Raw genomic sequence first — 19,859 nt, forward strand, 5'->3', positions numbered from 1 at the left:
GACTCTGGCTCAAATTATTCGCTTCTTCTCTAGTTACATATTATAGGGCTTGGTCCTACTCATAGACTCACTGAAATGAATGGGACTTAGCCCTGCCTGTTCATTTCAATGGGTGTGCTTTGCGCAGGACTAGCAACAAGGTTTAGTCCTTTCTATTGCAAGCTACTTTTGAGTAATTTGGAACAGAAAAGTGAGATATAAAATCTAATCTAAGCTTTGGTCAATCCAGACCGCATTGGAGATAGCAGACAGCTGGAAGGGCGGTCAAGTACACTGTAAAGGAAGACATTCCCGCAGCGTGATGCCCAAGCAATATATATATTTATTTGCACCTGAATGCAGCATAATCTCTATACAAAGTTGCATCTGCACAGAGACATCGGCCAAAGTTGCTTCCTCCTTGCTAATTGTGCATTCCCAACCCGAACTGTGAATCATTGCCATTTCACGGATCACCACTGGAGGGAACCCTTACCTCACACAGAATTTTTAAAGAGAGATGTGTTGAAGTATTTTTTATATATACACACAAGCCACAGTTGGGAAGCGGCAGAATTAATTCCCTCTCTGCAGTTTTGCTACCAGTTTTGAAGAAACGGGAGGAAAAACAGGTCAAATCAAAAACTGGTAGTCCACTTTACCAATGGCTCTCCCCCAACTGGAAGCATATTAAAGTCACTAAACTGTAAGTTAATAATCTACACAGGCAGATAAATTATGTGGCACAAGTTTCTGGGGCACAGAGTTTTAAACACTGGATAGCACTCAGGCATGTAACTACTCACCTGTGTTGTGAAACCACACACACACACGTTACAGAATGCAGATGTGGAGTTGCATGACTGAATTCTACCCAGTGTTTAAAAACTTTTTCTTAAAAAAAAAAGACCCGCTTGCATGCAGAAAAGCAACATGTCAGGAGAAAGACTAAACCAACATCCTTATCCTTAACCTGCTAGTTTTCCTTGTGCAGGGAGATTTTGTCGTGAAGGAAAATTCAAATGTACAACCCCACACCTGCAGCCCTAGAAATCGCAATTTATCTGAATATGTTTTGTGCTGTATTGTCACAATCCCTGACTCAGAGTCCTCCATATTGCCAAAACAGACACACGCAAAAGAAAGTGAGAAAGAAAGAGAGTCCCAGATGTAAGGAGTAACAACGATCAAATCCATCTTTCCACCTAGGTTTGCACCAAAACCTTCATTTATTTCAGAAAGGGTCATTCTGAGCTTCTCCTCTCCTATCCCTAAAACATCTCCCCCAAAATTCCTTTACCCCAACCCAAAAGCCACAGTAGAGACAATGGATATACTGAGGTCCCTCTCGAATGGCCTGCAAACAAAGCCTTCAACGAAGCAGGCTACAGGCACAACAATGGACGAGAGGCAAATGTGATCCAAGATGGGTACGTGGATGCCGTCTAACCCGCAACGTGGAAAGCAGAAGCGACACAGTGAATACCAAAATCTAAAGATGCATGCGCTAGCTCATGGGGGGGGGGGAACACCTCTGGATGTGGTAAGACTACTTTTCCCATCATCCCGCTGTCTGCGGATGATGGGAGGTGGGAGTCCAGCCACCGCTTCTCCACCCCTGTGCTAGCTCAGCATTACCCAGAAGGCTTTGGTGAAGCTCGGTTCTTCAGGAACGTTTTTCTCCGCTGGTACTAATCCCCAAGCTCACCGATAGCGATTTTTACCCAAAGGCTGACTAAAGCGGCAAGAAGCCCAGCTGACGTGAGCGTCATGGACACGGAACGAGTCTGGCCACGGCAGGCAACGCTTTGGCCACAAGACGCTGCCCTTTGGGGCTCCTTCCCCGTCGTAGAGAAAGCCGGTGGGCTGGCTTAGAGTTTGCGGAAAATAAGGCATTTGTTGTTTGCTGGCATGTCAATCTGGAAGCAGAAAAAGTTGAGGTGACTCAGGACACTTTGCAACCAGGCGCACAGTTCAACCAGTGGCATTACCAGGTCTCTGCAGGCGCTCTCCCACACACGGCTATCATTGCAGGAGAGGGGGGGAACGAGTATGGGCCTCACTCCCTAGAAACGCTTCCTTCCCTTACATCCCTTTCTCCGCTTCTGCATGTTGGGTGCTCAATTTTTGCAGTGAGAAACCTGCTGTACTCCTGTAGGGAATGATGGTAGCCCGGCAGCAGAACATCTGCCTTGCATGCAGAAGGTCCCAGGTTCAATCCCCAATGGCGTCTCCAGCTAGGGCTGGGAGACCCGACTGAAAAGCTGGAGAGCTGCTGCCAGTCAGTGTAGACAGTATTGAGCTACAAGGTCTGACTTCAGTATAAGGCAGCTTCCTATGTTCATCAGGAGGACCCACAGTCTGGCGGCAGAGGATCTGCCCTGTCTAAAATCCTAGACAGCTAGATGGAATATTGTACTAGATGGACCAATGATCTGGCCTGGTATGGGGCAGGGTCATGGCTCAGTGGCAGAGCATGCCTTGCATGCAGAAGGTACCAGGTTCAATCCCCAATGGCACCTTCAAGAGGAATTGAAGAAGATTCCCTTCCGGGACCCTTGGACAGGCACTGTCAGTCAGTCTCATCAGTACTGAGTTCGATGGTCCAAGGGCCTGACTCCAGCATCAGGCACCTTCCTAGGCTCTCCATGCAATTTAGAGCCTGGAAGATCAGAGATCTAAATCGCTGGAGAGCCTAGTTGAAAAGAAGACCCTTCCTGCTGCAGAGGAACATAAGCAGAGCCCTGCTGGATCGGGCCAACACCCTGGTCTCACAGTGGCCAACTAGACACCTCTGGGAAGCCCACAAGCACAACCTGAACACAGTGCACTCTCCCTACCTGCAATTCCCAGTAACCAACGGTGGAGAGAGGACATTAGCCCTTGTGACAAATGAAGGTGCTAGCTGGAGAGATACTTTGCTTCTAGCGAATCTATTTCCCTTTCCCTTCCCCTTCCCCACCCATGCCCCACCACCCAGCCAAAGGATGCAGGTAGACAACTCCCATTGACTCTGATCCTTGGCCATGCTAGCTGGGCCTAATAAGGAGCTGTCATTCAGAAACATCAGGAGGGGCGACCGCCTCCCCGTCCCCGGCCTATCCTTTAGGGCAGGTGTGGGGAACCTTTGGCGCTCCAGATGTTGGCAGACTGCAACTCCCATCAATAGCCATGCTGGCTGGTTCAGCAACATCTGAAGGTCCAATGGTTCTCCACATCTGCATTAGGGTCCTGTTGCCACCTACCATCTTCTCCAACTGCATCCCATTGGCCTCGGCGAGTTGTTGCAGGAAGGCTGTGTCCCGGAGGCCCCAGGCTGAATTTCTGGAGTAGGGAGGGGGGGACAGAGAGGGAATAAAGTCAAGCCCTGAGTTCAAGAGATGCTTCAATGACCCTAAGAAGAGGGAAACTTTCCTTACAGAGACTGATGCCATCTCCTTCACGTGAGGGATTCCCACCCACATATTTAGAGTCCTGTCTGAGGCCACATCCGCACCCTATGTTTGAAGGACTATGAAGCCACTTTAAACAGTCGTGGCTCCAAAGAATCCTGGGAACTGTACTTTCTTAAGGGCGCTGAGAAATCTTAGGAGACCCTGATTCTCCTCACAGATACAATTCCCAGAGTGGTTTAACAGTCAAACCCTCTTCCCAGGGAGCTCTGTGAACTGTAGCTCTGGGAGGGGAATTAGGGTCCCCTAACAATTTTCAGCAGTACTCTTAACAAGTGGACAAGCGAGCACGTCACGGGGTTAGGCAAGCCTTCAAGTAAACTGGTCCCAAGCTGTGCGAGGCCGTTCTATACAAACCGTAGCGTCTTGAGTCTGGCCCTGTTACCGTCATACCTCTGCCTCAAGGAGCAGTCAAAGTCCACGTTGCTCTGTGGGGTGATGGTCCCGTTCACAGCGTAAGGCTGACAGTTGGACAGGGGTGGACCCCGGCAGAAAACAAACAAACAGACAAAACAGTTTAGATGAAGTGGTGCCACCAAGACCCCAAATAAAGTGCAAGATCTTCCTCCTGATGAGAAGGGGCCCCATCCCATCCCTTCACCCAGACTGATTCTTGCACAGGGATCCAGAGCCCGGCTCCTAGGCCCAGAGCCTTCCAAATATTTAGACTAGATCAGCCCTTCCCCAACCTTTGGCTTCCAGATGTTGTTGGACTACAACTCCCATCAGCCCCAGCCAGCATGGCCAATGGTCAGGAAGGATGGGAATTGTAGTCCAACATCATCTGGGGACCCAAAGACTGGGAAAGGCTCGACTAGACAGAGCAGGAAGGTGGAACCTGCAGCCCTCCAGACTTAGCCCTGGTGATATGTATGGTCACAGCAGTGCTTCTGAGCATGTACAAAATGCCTTTCCTTCACGCTACTGAACCACAATCAGTACCCACTAACAATGATGGGGAAGGTGCTTTTCCACAATGGAGGGTTTGCCCTGCAGATAGGCCTAAGCTTCAGCAGCTCTTCATTTCAGAACGACAGTGTGAGGGATCTTAGATCACAGAAAGGGGGGGGGGATAAAATCCAAGCTCCTCAAAGCTGCTAGCGTGGGAGAAAGGTCTTGGCTTTTCTGCAGTGTCAAGGTAGACCACTAGGGGGACACAACGGATGCGAGCCACTTGCAAAATCAGACTGAAGCAAACCTCCGCTGCAGAGGTCTGGGAATAGCAATTCTGCATTTCGATTACTTTAGAATAGCCTTTGCCATCCTGGTGCCCTCCAGATATTTTGAGCTACAACTGGGGCGGATGGCAATTGTAGCCCAAAATGTCTGGAGGGCACCAGGTTGGTGAAGGCTGCTTCAGAAGCATCATCTAAATTGCAGTGGTCCTGATGCGACAGCTTACCCCATAAGTGATCATCACCGCTTTGGGTTTTAACAGCTTTCCTGCTCCTCTGAACAAGCCCTGCAGTTGCGGGGAGGGGGAGGGGAAAGAAACAATAAAACAAATGCAGTTAAGCAACACCCAGATTTGGAAACAGCACGTTTTCATGAGAACCGCAAAGCATTCATGCAGCATGTATTAAAATGGGAAAGGAGGTGGCAACTGATCTTTCCAACAGCCATCTGGAGTAGTGTGCACATCTACTTCTAAAGTTAATTCTTACAGATTCTGTTCTCATATTCTTATGGAGAAAGAAAAGCATACACTAAGACCCCATCTGCACTATACATGTAAAGCACTCTCACGCCACTTTAAGAGTCATGGCTTCCCCCCAAAGAATCCTGGGAACTGTAGCTTGTAAATGGTGGCGAGAGCCCTCTTTTCTTCCCTCACAGAGCTACAATTCCCGGAATTTCCTGGGGAGAGGGATTGATTGTTAAACCACTGGGAATCGTAGCTCTGTGAGGGGAACAGGGGTCTCTTAATCACACTTGGCACCCTTAATAAGCTACAGTTCCCAAGAGTCTTTGGGGGTACCCGTGACTCTTAAAGTGGTATCACAGTGCTTTAAATATATGGTGTGGACTTGGCCTAAGTTTTCAAAGTTGTGGTTCATTTCCAGAGGAAGACGCATCCTGGAATACCCCTCCCTACTGATGTGGTTGCTCAACAACAGTGAGGAAAATGCACTGTACATAGGTTCCAGGGCACTCCCTCTAATCATGTGCAGAGTGCATTTCCCTCAGCGTTGCACCAATTTGTTTGTTTATAACAGTATTTCTAAACTGCCAATTCATTAAAAAATGTATCATAGCAGTGTACAATAAAATCCTTAAACTTTAATATAATTATAAAATCATAAAATGATACAATAATAAAATACTGAATAGAATTGAATCAAATTTATTCTCTAAAAATGTGTGGCAAAACAGGTGGCAAAATATCAGAAATGCAAGTGCCTGTGATTTCAGAGGGCACAGAGTTCCAAAGTCCTGGTGCCACAACGCTAAAGCCTTAGTTGCCCATACCATGCACCATTTACTAGTGAATAAGCAACTGGAAGCAACATACTGGATTTCTGCTGTTAGCAATGCCGGCATCCAGAAAAAAACAAATCACAAAAGGCTAAGAAACAGACCCTAGATGCAAAATTACTCAGAGAAGGTTTTTGGCTAGGTGAACAGCCACTATTAGCCACTAGATGGCACTCCTGCCTGCATTAGCTACAGACAATTCTCAAATCAAAAAGCAACAATGCCTTCAGGTCTGCAGGACCACCCTGTTTTTAAAAGCAGGTTGTTAAAATCTTATCTTTAAAAAAGAAAAAAAACAGAACTAGCAGACTTGGCATTGTCTGTGATTAAGTGAACCGGGCTTGGTAATATACAAGCAACTAGAGATCAAGGGCTTTTGTTTTAAGTAATACCACTGCCTTCATGCAGCTAAACACTTATGTATGACTACTACTATTTATTACTGAAACAGACATCCACTGTCTTTTTTTTAAAAATCTAGTTTATAAACTTTTATTGACTCGGTTGCCTGTGGCAGGGTCAGCTGAAGTAGGCCCTCCAAGTGTTAGTGGACTACAACTCCCATCAGCTCCAGCCAACAGAGCAAATAATCAAGAATGGCGAGTTGTAGTCCAAGAACATCCCGAGACCACTACATTGGCTACCTCTGGCCAAGGATCTATTGTTGCTTACTTGCAGAAACCAGTCAAGTGGGCTGCTGGAGCATGATTTGGGCTATTATCAGAAAGGTTGCCTGCCCCTTCTAAGGGATCGAGTCAAAACACAAATGGAGTCTTCCTCAACCTGAAGCCCTCTAGGTGTTGCTGGACCACAACTCTCATCACCCCTGATGATTGATAATGCTGGATAAGGCTGATGGAAGTTGGAGTCCAACAATATGATGAGAAGGTCTGGGGGGGAAATGGAAACATTGAGGGGGGGGATGGGGGGATTTTTTTAAAAAAAATTCTGTTGCTTTCCCCCCCCAGGCCTTCACATCTCTGATGTGGAGAGCCACTGGTTGGGAATTGCTGTTTGTTCTAGCGAGCTTTTGGCTTAGGTGAGGCTTGGCAATCCAACTCTGTTTATTACATTTTTATTTCACCTTTCCTCCAATGAGACCAGGACGGTGATCCTTTTAAATTAGCCCCTAAAACAGGGATGGAGAAACTTTTTCAGCCCATGGGAGGCCCATAGGTGGTGGGCAAGGCCAGAGGTAAAAAGCGGGTAGAGCAATCCATGCAAATGTTTACCTCTGTACAGTTGGCTAGCTTCTATACACACTCACACACCCTTCTCAGTCTCAATCAGGCAAGCGAAAGGCGTTATCAGTTGGGCGTCTGTACTGGACTTGTTTCTAGATATTTTTCATTGTGTTACCATTTGTGCGTTTGGCGCCCTGGGCTCCTTTGAGAGCAAGGGCAGGATACAAATTTAAATAACAATAATCAGAGTTGCCCGGGTGGCAATGTGGCTCTCAGGCTGAAAAACAATTCCCCATGCTCCCTGTATGCACTTACCTGGGAGTAAGGCCCACTCGGCTCAACGGATCTTATTTCTAAGCAGACACATGCACGGAATTTCACCATAAAGTGGCCTCACCTCTGTGCAGCTCATTTCCGAGATATGAATCATGTTGATGTTGACAATGAGATCCAAAGAATCTGGGAGCAAACCACCCCACATCTCCCAGCTCTGGGAAGAATCCAAGTAAATGGGCGGCTTGACATTTGAGAGGCGGAGTGTCTTGGTAAATTCAGAGATGCTGCAAAGAGAATGAACAGAACCAGCTGACCAGCCACGCCAGACTGCAGACGGGGGCCGGTGTTAAATATGATCTTTATCATCATCATCATCTATAAATTTATATCCCACCCTTTGCTCCAAAAGGAGCCCAGGGCAGCTCCTTTCCTCTGGGTTGCTGCCAGATAAGACTATAGCAAGAAAGAAGAAAATCAGAAGAAGGAGGCATAACTCGAGAAAGGTTCTACTTGATTGGAAAAACAGCCAAAGCAAACAAAAGCATCAAGACCAGAAAACGTGGGAAATGACTTTTATGGACAATGGCATGGGTTGATGCAATGGACCAGAACTGAACCAAACAGTTCTTCAGTCCCAACTAATTGCGGAACTTCATAGAGAGACTTGCTGGGCTCAGACACACACACACGCACACAAAATTATCTTGAACCTTATAAACGTTACTTCTTACAGATGAGAAAAAATAGAAAAGTTTTCTTATCATTTGTCACGCATCACAAACTCACACAATATGTCACACCATGGATGTTTATATTTTGTTATTATTAATATTGTAAAAGCAAATTAAAGGGTTTTAAAAATAAAAACAGTACAGTCAGCACTGGCAGCTTGCTCTCAGTAGGGAAAGAGGTGCCTCCAGAGTAGGACTTTAGGGCAGTGTCCAGGGCCCCACTCAGCAGAATGAGCAGAAGGGCCCCCAAACAAAGCAGGGCTGGTTTACTGTGTATCAAAATAAAATGTAGTAACACACATTGCCATCTAACGAGGAGGCCTCTCGTAAGAGATTGTTAAGTCCAGAGTCTAAAATGGCTTAACTTAGTTGGGAGGCTCACAAGAAGGTCACCCAACCAGTGTAAAACATTTAAAAAATGCAGCCAGTAATTAAGTGCAAAGATAGCTAACTGGGCTACAAGCAGGGCTATAGGAAGAGTTGAAAAAAATCCTGCAAATGAATGTATTAAACCTGCATTGATCTTACATTCGAGGGGGAAAAATAGTTCTAAAATGGGCGGGGAACCTTTTTCAGCTCAATGGCCTGACTCCCTTCCTGGGCCACATGCCGGTGGTGGGCGAGGCCATAAGCAAAAGTGGGCAAAATAATGAATATAATGTTCGCACCTTTATACAGCAGGCTCTTTTCTATTGACATTCACACGCCTCTCTTTGTCCCCATCCAGACAAGTGAGAAGCACATATTCCAGGCATGCGAAAACACTCAAGACTGTGCCAGTAGGGGTGTGCCTGGGGGAGAGTCCCAAGGGCCAGGCAGAAGAGCTGCTGGGCCTCTCCATCCCTGCTCTAAAGGGGGGGGAAACAGCAGGCACAGCCTTTGAAGAGGCTCTTCTCAGAAGCAGGAGGGAATGCCTCTTCTCAGCCAACACTGGCCATCCGCAGAAGCAACGGCAGCTGTACTCTGCCCTCTCCCACTGGTCAGCGGACCAAAAGCCACGGGGAGGCTGCACCCCCTGCCTCCTCAGAAGAATGTTTTGGGAAAGGGGAGGCTGGCCTGGCCCCCACCACTGTCCAGCAAAGGAGCAGCTGCTCCAATGCTTGCCTTCCTTTCCCCTCCGCATCCCTTTTTTCTTTAGAATTGTGTCTCTTCGACTGTTAGTCTGCGGACACCAACTGTCTTATCTTTCGCTATATGGCCATGCTTAGCACACTTCATGCACCTACGGAAACTGTCCTTTCAATGCAAAGAGAAAGTGTGTGTGCGCGCACATGTTGAAATGTGTGTATCTGGACTGGGACTGAAGGGGGGGTGAAGGAATAAAGCCCCCTCCCCCCCTTTCTAGGATCCCAATCCAGGTCCTATGACTACTATCTTAAAAAAAATCAGTCATGCAATCAGGGGTGTAGTCGTCCAGGGTCTCGGGGGGGGGCTCAGACCCTTCGCTTTTTTGAGAGCAGGGTCCCAGCAGGGTCCTTATGTCTCCAACATCCTACAAGTCAATCAGCATGAAAGGGGAATGTGTTAGCCGCTGAGAAGAGTCTTCTAACATGCTTCCTTGTCCTTTCCTGATGATTGCAGCCAATCAGAGCAAAAGGAGGCAAGTCAAACACTGAGAAGACTCTCCAAAGTGCTCTTTCATCCTTATTGGTTCCTAGGCATTAACAAGGATCTCATTCTCAACCCTACAGCAAAAAAGTGGGGAGGGGGCATGGCTGCGATTAACACGAAGGGACACTGCACTTCTGAATTTACCACTACACTACTGCACGCAATTGCTAATTGCATGTGCAGTATAACATCTAGTTCAGAACTAACTGTAAAAAATTAAGAGGCCTGACACTGTACGATGTTTTGCCCTGTTCCTCTTCACTTCAGCCTTGTGTGAGCTACTTCTCCACTCTCAGGATCCCTTTAAGGTGTTCCAGCTTTGCATAGCCAGAGTGAATACTGATATTTGCTGAACAGTTAAAGCATAACCGATCTGTGCTCAGTGATCCAGCATGCACCCTCTTGCTTAGGGGCACAGGAAGTTCCCCGCTGGACCCGGTCAAGGTCCATCTCGACCAGCCTTTGTAGCAAGAATCAGAGCAACCAACTAACATGCACAAGCCAGAAACGTGACCAATGATCATCATGCACTGATCCATGTTCAAGTACAAGCCAAGGTGCAGTTTTTAACTACTGTTCAGACAGCTGCTTGTGGACCTCCCTGAACTGCCACCTAGCAACAGCCATGCCAGGCAGGCTTCCTGAAATGACCCGGCTGCTCATCTTTCAGAAAAGCAACTTTAAGAGCTGGCGGCTGAGCTTGTGTTTTTTCTCCTTCCTCTCCAGCTCTGTTTCCTTGCGTGCCGTATCTTTTTAGAATTGAAAAGGTTTAGATTGTAAGCCTGAAAGGCAGGAACTGACTATAAGACACTCTTTTGATTCCTAAATGGGTTTAAAATACTCTGAATAAAGAAACCAACTATAGCTTGCTAAGGGCGCCAAGAGTTGCCAGGAGACCCCGGTTCCCCTTTCACCCAGCTACAATTCCTAGAGTTCCCTGGGAAAAGGGATTGACTGTTAAACCACTCTGGGAATTGTAGTGCTGTAAGGGGAAAATATCATTTGAAAAGTGGTGTTGGAGGAGAGCTTTGCGCATACCATGGACTGCGAAAAAGACAAATACTTGGGTGTTAGAACAAATTAAACCAGAACTATCACTAGAAACTAAAATGATGAAACAGGTTATCATACTTTGGACACAAAATGAGAAGCCATGATTCACTAGAAAAGACAATAATGCTGGGAAAAACATAAGGGAGTAGAAAAAGAGGAAGGCCAAACAAGAGATGGATTGATTCCATAAAGGAAGCCACAGACCTGAACTTACGAGATCTGAACAGGGTGATTTATGCTACTGGAGGTCGCTGATTCATAGGGTCGCCATAAATCGAAATCGACTTGAAGGCACATAACAACGACAACAAAAAGGGGAAAAGAGGCATCCAGGCGTAACCACTCTCGGCACCCCTAACAAACTACAGTTCCCAGGATTCTTGGGGGGGGAGCCACATCTGTTTGAAAGCAGTCCGACGCTGCTTTAAAGGAATAGTGCAGCAGGTGAGGCCCCGTTGCAGAATGCGCGCAATCGAGCTCCAGCCTGGAAGGGCCCGAAGGCAAGTAAGGCCAGGGTCAACTGCACCATCCTCGCCTCCAGCGAGGGAGGTCCCGCCGAAGCATCCACGCCAGCCCGTCGGAGCAGCCTCCCGTCCATCCCCACGAAGGCCAAGCCTGCCGCGCCGCGCCTCACCTCGCCAGACACTGCGGATCCACCTCGGAGGGCTGCCACACCACGTTGGGCAGCGCTTGGGCGAAATGGGCCGCGTGCTGCCCGGAGCCCGAAGCCACCTCCAGCACGTCGACTCGCGGCTGCCCGGAGCTCACGTAGTCCCTGAGGACGCGCAGGATGGGCTCCTTGTTCCTCTCCCCCGCCGCAGCCACGAAGGACGCCTTCATTCTGGGGGGGAAATGCATAACTGGACAGACAGACGGGAATGGGGGAAAGGGTTTGCAGGGGGGCTTCCCCCTCTCCTCCCTTCCCCTCCGCGCACCCCCAAACCCAGCTGCCGACTGGGGGGCCCTTGTGCTTGCAGAAGGCACACAGGACTCCTTGCATCTGTTGCGCTGCAGGATTTGGGTGTCTTTTGCAAACCTGCACGGCTTTCCTCGTCCTCTGTGTTTGGCTTTGTCCCGGGGCCAACCTCCCCCCGCAAAATGCAAGCGCTGCAGCCCAGGAGCTGCGTCTTCCAAGGTGTGGAGCGCGAGACACCGAACGAGGAAGTTAAACAAAGCCATACAACGCAAGGGGAAAGACTACACGTCCCAGAATGCAGCGCGCGAGCGAGATCGAAATGCGTCCCGCTCCTGACTCTCCCGGTACGGATCAGCACAGGCGGATGCTGGGAAAGTGGTGCTTTCTCAGCAGACCGATAACGAAGGGAAGCTCCACCTTCTTAAACGTCTTTTATTTTAGCAAGAAGCCTCCACAGATCTCAAGGGGATTTAGGCTGCAATCCATGTCTACTCAGAAGTAAGCTCCATTGGGTTCAGTGGGACTTACTCCCAGGTAGGTGCGTCTTGGATTGCAGCCTTACACCGTAGTCGGCGCCTAAGCCTACGGACTGCAGCTAACCCATGCCTTGCAGTTTCCTTCGAAAGTTTATGCTGCGAAAGAAAAGTAAAATAAGATGCTTAAGGTGCTAGTCCGCAGGACTCCTCATGCTTTTTTCCTGCAGCAGATGGTGAGCAGGTATGCTCCACTGAGGTCTTGTTAGGCATGGCGAGAGAAGGCATACATACTACCCGTTGTCAAAGATAAAATAATATTATTTATAATAGTAATAATAATACGTTTAATTGTGGTGAAAGCGCTTCACATTCATTGTCTAAATATAATACAACAACCCTGTAAGGTAGGTTGGTATTACTCTTGCAACTTCACCGCAGGATCAAATTGTCGCATTGGCAAACACGTTCTTCCAGGGGTTAATCTAGGGAGCCCCCTGGCTGGTTTGGGGTGATGAGCCTCGATGAATGGTGAGCCCCGAATGCAGACAGCTTTTTATCTTATCCCCATGCTTACTCGCAAGTAAGACCTTCTGGGTTTACTGGAGCTTATTCCCAACGAAATATGAGCACAGAACTGCAGCCAGTCATGGAGCGGGGCGGAGATTCTCTCTGGAGGATCCTCCCATCTCACACAAGAACCCCCCTCCCCAAACAAAGAAAATCAAGGGGTTGAAAACAGAGCATTGCTTGACACGTGTTTTGGCTTCCGAAGGGAAGGGGTTTCTTTGCTTTGAGAAAGCTAATACCGACGAAGAGCAGCTCAGGAGGAAGGGTGGAAAAGTATTATGAGTTTTCACACGCAAATATTTATCACTTAATTTACAGTATAATAAAAAAACCATGCGCCGCCCGGGAATCGAACCCGGGTCGCAAGAATGGGAATCTTGCATGATACCACTACACCAGCGGCGCGGTTAGATAGCGAAAGCTCTGCGAGCTCCTATGAAGCCGTAACAGGGAGCCACCTACAGGTACTTGATATTGTGATTGTTGGGTGTTCCTTTTAATTATGTGGCCGGAGTCTTTACTATGGGGCATTTCTTAGGACCCTCAAACAAAAGACCCCGTTTCTTCCATTATCCAGCCATGTCAAACTTCACGGAAGCCTTATTTCCCAATAAAAGGCGGTGCTCATGTATGCCAGCCAACCGACGTTTAGTCAGCTCTGTATGTTGTTACTGATGTGCAAGCACTCTTCTGCTCATTCGTTTCCTGAGAAACTAGCCTTCTCCCACCGTTCAGTAATTGTCGTATTTCATACCAAAAAAGAGTGATCTTTCTTCTGAGTTTGCAAAATCTAAAAAATTACTCTGTTAATGCCAACACAGAAAAAGAAAAGGCCATCATTATTAAACCTATATTGCAGGGGGAAGGACTGAGGCTGAGAGTGTGAGCTACGCCAGCTCTGCAAAGTAGCCCAGTATTGTTATACCCATTTTGCTGAAGGGAGGGGAAAGGTAAGGTATGACAACCCTGGTGTGTAGTCCAGTGTTGTTAACCTGGACATTTTTTGGGGGGGAGATGGGGAAATGCAATGATGAATGAGCTGTGGAACTGATCACAGCAGCTATGCAATAAATTAATGGCTGGGGGAGATGAAGGGAACCAGGGAAAGAACTGAGAACTTCAGCAGTCAGTGGAAAAACGTCCTCTGGATGCCAGGTTCACCTATAGAGGGACATCAGCTCTACTAATGGAGAACCAACCAGTCGTAGTTGGTTCAGCACCTTGGACAGCTCTTCAGAAGTTTGGACTCAAACACGGAGCAGATTCCACTGCCCCACTGACATGGAGCCACCAGCCATCACTGGAACCAACAGAAAAGTAGAACTGGAATACTTCAGAGCCCATGCCTCACCACTGCTCAGTCACTAGATCTACGAGAAACTGTGGTCTATGTTTATTTCAGGTGTGGGGAATCTTTGGCCCTCCAGAGGTTACTGAACTTCCACTCCCATTATCCATGCTCCATTGGCCATGCTTGCTAGGGCTGATGGGAATTGTAGTTCAGCAACTTCTGGGGGGCCAAAGGTTCCCCACACTTTATTTATCTTTGTGCCCCCTCCCCCCAAAAAAATATTCCTGAGGGTGCCCATGGTGACTTCCCTCCAAGGGTACAATCAGGGCAGGAATTTGGGGCAGACATCCCCAATGCAGCAAGCGCTGGATTATCTCTTGGTGAAGTCATACACCTTACCATCTGAACAGTGGGATGGCGTAAGGCTACTAACCGTAGAGCCTACAATGACCTGACTGCACCAGAGCTTCAAGGAGTTAAACCATCTGCTTTATTTCTCTGCTTTCAGGGCCAGCCCTCCCATTAGGCAGGGGAAGCAGCTGCCTCAGGTGGCAGATGCTTAAGCTGTTCCTGCGGTGCTCCCCTGCTGTTCCCCTCTGTTGCCCATGGCCTCTCCTGAGGCCCCTAATCCGGCCTGCTGCCTTAGGTGTGGTAGGAGGATGCTATTGGAAAGACCGCCTCTTTCCCCACAGACCCTCTCAGGTGTTAAAACCAGGAGAGGGGGCCTTCTTGGTAGTTCTGTCCCCCTCAGAAGTTCGGGGTGGTGGTGGCCTGGGAGAGGGCCTTCTCTGTGGCAGCCCCAAAGCTGTGGAACTCCTTCCCCACTGAGGTGCTTCTGGTAACTTCATTGTACAACTTTCAGCGAATGCTGGAGATGCACCTCTTCACCCTGGCCTCCCGCACCTGAGATGTATAGTTTTAGGACCCACCCTATTTTTTGTGATGTTGTTTAGGTTATTTTTAACTGCTTTAGTTATGTGTTTTAAAACTGTTGTAACCCGCCCTGGGACTCTTTGGGTGAAGAGCAGGTAACAAACAACAACAATAATAATAATTTTTGAAATATATATTTTAAACTGTTGTAACCCACCCTGGGACCTCAGGATGGAGGGCAAGGTAATACATTTAAATAATAATAGTAACAACAATCATAATATCCCATCACCACTGTAGAAGTAAGATTCAACGGTGACAGCTGAGTTGGCTTCTGTATGTGGAAATGTTGCTAGCCTCCGGTTGGCGCAAGGTACAACCAAAACCGATAAATTTTTTAATACATGGTACCCGTTTGTAGCGTATATTAATCAAAATGAACATGGTAAAAAGCCGCCCTTGTATTACATCCACATCTGGAATGCCTAAGAGTTGCAATAGTGAGTCGGAGTGGTTTAAAACTCTACTAATCCAATATTGACACTTGATTTTTGCTTTTGCTTTTTAAGTTGTGTAAAAGATTTGGCAAATATGTACAAATAATTGAGATGGAGACAGAATGTCAGCAAAATGTATTTTCTAGAAGTGCAATGATGGGCGAGGGTGTCGTGCGGTAGGTTGGGGAGAAAAGGGTTAGCTGTTTGAGATAAACTTTATTTATGTTTTCCAATTTCCAACAGCTATATTTGCAATGGAATATGTTTATTTTGAAAATTAATTTAAAAAAAAAATTTGTTTTTAAAGAAAATGTTGCTAGCTGCTCTGGGCACTCTTTGGGGAGAAAGGGCGGGGTATAGATTTAATTAAATAAATAAATCAACTTCAAGGCTCTCTCTCCCCCCCACACACCTTCCCTCACTCTCCCGTCTTAAGGGTCTTTATCCTTAAACCAGACTGGGACCGGACAGGCCTCCAAATTGAGGAAGGGCACTTGGCCGCTCTGAGAAGGGTAGATCACTCAGATTAATTTTGCGAAAGCTTCCTCATTCCTTGGGATAATCTCTGAGCAAACTGTGGTCACCTCTGGCCCAGACGTTGGTAAATCCAGCTCTGAAGCCATTCATTTATGCAAACAAGCTCAATTGCTACGGGGGACAAAGACCTTGGAACATTTCCAAGTTCCAAGTGTCGTTATCGCACAACTGTCCGGTTTTCATGTTAGAGATCTGTTCAAGGAGATATATTAACAAGTGTTTCTTTCTTCCAAAAAAGATCTTTAGTCATCAAGATACATGTCTTAATTTGAAGCAATATTGACATTTTGGAATGGGACAAAACCAGCATGCAACACTTTCCCCAGCATTCAAAGGGCTTTGCACATGTTATCTCAGGAACCCTTGCTGTAGGGTAGGTCAGTATTGTTATTCCTATATGGGGATGGGGTGAAGCTGGAACAGCAGCTTGACTAAAACGACTGATGTATGCATCATATGTTTTAAAGCACATGGCTTCCCTCAAAGAATCCTTGGAACTATAGTTTGTTAAGGGTGCTGGGAACTGTAGCTCTGTACAAGGGGTAAACTACAGTTCCCAGCATTTTTTTTTGCGGGGGAGAAGTCATGTGCTTTAAGTGTATGGTTGAATTACAGGGAGGAAACCTGGGGGGGACTGAATAAAATCCACAAGTTCCAATCATTGCCACCCACCCACCCACATAAGAACATAGGAAGCTGTCAGGCCATTCGTCCGTCTAGTTCAGTCCTGACTGGCAGCTGCTTCGCAGGTGTCTCTCCCACCCAGCCCTACAAAAGGTAAGGGGGTGGGAGGGCTTCATCTGGCACCCCTACAATTCAATCACAGGGTCGACCCAAGGAACAAGCACCCTCTCGACTTTGAAACCAGCAGAGGACAGGCTATTCCTCAGGAAAAGAAAGCGGAACAGAGCTTTCAGCAACAACGGCGCCGCCTGGGTGGGACTCCAGGGTGGAAGATGGGGGGCCAGCTTAGCAGTGGGGGCACCTGCAGGAAGACAGCTCACATGCTGAAGTACTACATACAGTATTACCCTTTAAAGAACATCCCCTATTAGGATCAGAAAATCCAGAATGTAAAATGACCTGACTACAGGACTGCTCCGTAATGTGATATAGCAGAGGGTTGGGGTAGGGCTCCCACAGTGATCCTTGCTATTAGACTTGGGGTTCTACTAGGAGTGCGTTGCCCGATTGTCATGCGTGAAACGTTGAAGGGTTTTCCCCTTCCATCATTGCTCGAGTGCCAAACTAGGCAGCCTTGCACCTAAGAACATAAGAAGAGCCCCAACGCTGGGTCAGGCCAGTGGCCCATCTAGTCCAGCATCCTGTTCTCACAGTGGCCAACTAGATGCCTTTGGGAAGCCTGCAAGCAGGACCTGAGCGCCAGAGCCCTCTCCCCTCCTGTGTCTTCCAGCAACTGGCATTCAGAAGTATACTGCCTCTGACTGTGGAGGGAAAACATAGCCATCATGGCTAGCAGGCACTGATAGCCTTATCTAACATGCAGGTTTTGTTATATTATATTGGGATCGCAGCAGGAAAGGCTGGGTGAGTTAACCCTTTCCTCCCCTACTGCAGCCCTGAGATGATAACCCCTTTTCTGAAACTATTTGCTTTTTGGGGGGAGGGGATCCCGCATGGATGACCAGGGTAGGATTTCCTTTCAATGCAAATACCAGCTTCAGAAGAGGGGTTTTCCTCAAGGCTGCAGAAGGGGTTGCAAGGTTTTATTTTTTTTTTAAAGAAACCCTCCCTGTTCATTATCAGCCCCTCCAAGCTGATGCTATTTGCATTTTAAAAAAATGCAAAGAGGCATTTAACTAAACTTCTTCTGTAGTTTAGCCTTGAATACCTGTAGGCAGGCTGGAGTTAGACAGTGGTAGTCACTAGGGGGCGTGCAGTGCGACAGTGGGAAAAAAGAAACACCTTTCCCCTACAAAAAGACAATGTCACTTTGCGGTGTGTCCCAGCCTTTGGCTACCTAGAACAGGAATTCCCAAGGTCACTTCTGAACTTGGCTCAGAGCACAGCAAGGCAGAAATGAGAACGGTGAATGCAAAGCGGAGTCCACTGGCTTTCCTATGAAGCGCTCGTCTGAAGAGATAAAAGCTCATATAGGATGCTTACTGAGTCATTGGTCCATCTAGCTCAGTATTGTCTACACTGACTGGCAGTGGCTCTCTAGGGTTTCAGGCAGGAGTCTCTCCCAGACCTTCCTGGAGATGCTGTGGATTGAACCTGGGATCTTCTGTGTGCAAGGCAGATGGTCTACCAGTGAGTATCTACCAGAAGAGACCTCAGACTTCAGAAAATAGCAACGACAAAGATTTTACTGCAGCATAAGCTTTTGTGGGAATAGAATCTTCTCCAGCTGGTGCACTAGTGGCAGAAAATGCAGCAGGAAAAAAATGTAATCTTTAAATTAATCAATTACATCCACTTCTTTCCCTTCGTTTATGGGTCGCTTCCTAAGAAACACTTCAAAGCCGTTTAGCAATAAAAACATCAGACGGTAGAAACATATATAAAACAGTTTCATATATAGAAACAATGAAAACGATTTCATGTATAAAAACAATTTTGAGTTCAACAGAAACACGGGGGGACGGAAAAACCTCACTTAAAAGGCTTGTTGAATAAGGAAGGCCTTCAAAAGCAACAACAGGGATGGTGCCTGTCTGATATATAACAGCTGAGAGTTCCAGAGGGTCGTGTCGCCACACACTAAAGGCCGATTCCTACATTTGTGCCAGCTGGGACTGACAGAAGTTGTAGTCCAAAACACCTGGAAGGTGCCAGGCCAGTGGAGGCTGACCTATGGCTATACATGCCACTGGAGCACAGGAAAGAGGTTTTACTTCTGTTTTCTGGTTCTTAACTTGACTGCTGTTTTGTCGTTATAACACTGTTCTGAAATTGTATTTTTGCAATGCTATGATTATTTTGTGTTTTGTTTCATTGTACTGTGTCTTCTTTTTACTTTAGGTTGCTCAAGGTGCTTGGTAAGAGCAGAGGAGTGGGGGATAGTGTTGTATTTGCAGTTGCTGCTTTTATTACAATTGGGACTGCAACAAAATGTTGCAGTGTAGCATGCTGCATGTTCAAGATTCCAGCCACTCCATTCCCCTCCCCCCATTTTGCTTTCTCCCCCCCCCAGTCAGAATTCCATGATCCCTGAGCATGTTCAATCCTCCCTGTCTGTTTTTGAGTGCCCCCTATATTCCCCCTGGTGGGTTTTTTTGGTACTTCTGCAAACCTTAGGAACATAGGAAGCTGTGTGATACTGAGTCAGACCATTGTTCAGGTTTGCTCAGTATTGTCTACACTATCAACATCTCTCCAGGTTTCAGACTGGTAATCTTTCCCAGACCTTCCCGGAGATTCCAGCGATTGAATCTGGGACCTTCTACATGCCAAGCAGATGTTCCACTGCTGAGGCACAGATCCCCACAAGCCTGCTGACAACCTCCCTCTTGTCTGTGTGTGGTTTCACGTTTTTGGCTACATAAGTAACAGCCCTCAAGAGACAGAACAGGGACAGAGGAAACGTTACTTACTGTGTGTTAAGATTACACAAAGAGCAAGCCGGAACGACGCAGCCCTTTGCCTCAACAAGCAAGATTCTTCTGATGATGTTTTCACTGTACGCATGAAAATATGAAGAGCGAAGGGAAGGCGTCTGTTTGCAAACACATGCTTCATACACATATCAACAGCCTGATTCACACTTGCACAAACATCTCTTGGTTTCTCTACAGTCTTGCTATTAGATGGCCTCGTTTGTACAGCCAGTTCACACATGCGGCCCTGAAGAGACTGACTGCTCTCTTATCTAGGCATGGACCAGAACAAGAAGACGGAACAGATTGCACCACTTTCTTACAGAGTATCGTTTTTGAATGCTCCCCTCCATTAAAATAATAACAATACAAAGAGACTTC

General features: G+C 47.2%; 1 protein-coding gene and 1 non-coding gene across 2 annotated transcripts; both read right to left on the bottom strand.

Annotated features, from left to right (window-relative positions):
• Positions 1–304: 304 nt before the first annotated feature.
• METTL26 (methyltransferase like 26) lies at positions 305–12,062 on the bottom strand. The gene is made up of 7 exons (XM_061600353.1): positions 11,798–12,062; positions 11,396–11,602; positions 7,488–7,650; positions 4,834–4,893; positions 3,825–3,892; positions 3,225–3,303; positions 305–1,898 (listed from the first exon to the last, which is right to left on the bottom strand). The coding sequence occupies exons 1-7, from the start codon at positions 11,938–11,940 to the stop codon at positions 1,851–1,853; spliced, it is 768 nt and encodes a 255-aa protein (XP_061456337.1). The 5' UTR covers positions 11,941–12,062; the 3' UTR covers positions 305–1,850.
• Positions 12,063–13,054: 992 nt separating this feature from the next.
• On the bottom strand, positions 13,055–13,125 carry TRNAG-CCC (transfer RNA glycine (anticodon CCC)). The gene has a single exon. It is a non-coding gene; the product is annotated as a tRNA-Gly (tRNA).
• Between the last annotated feature and the right edge of the window lie 6,734 nt (positions 13,126–19,859).

The sequence above is a fragment of the Rhineura floridana genome, chromosome 17, assembly GCF_030035675.1.
Source record: "Rhineura floridana isolate rRhiFlo1 chromosome 17, rRhiFlo1.hap2, whole genome shotgun sequence".
Lineage (NCBI taxonomy): Eukaryota > Metazoa > Chordata > Lepidosauria > Squamata > Rhineuridae > Rhineura > Rhineura floridana.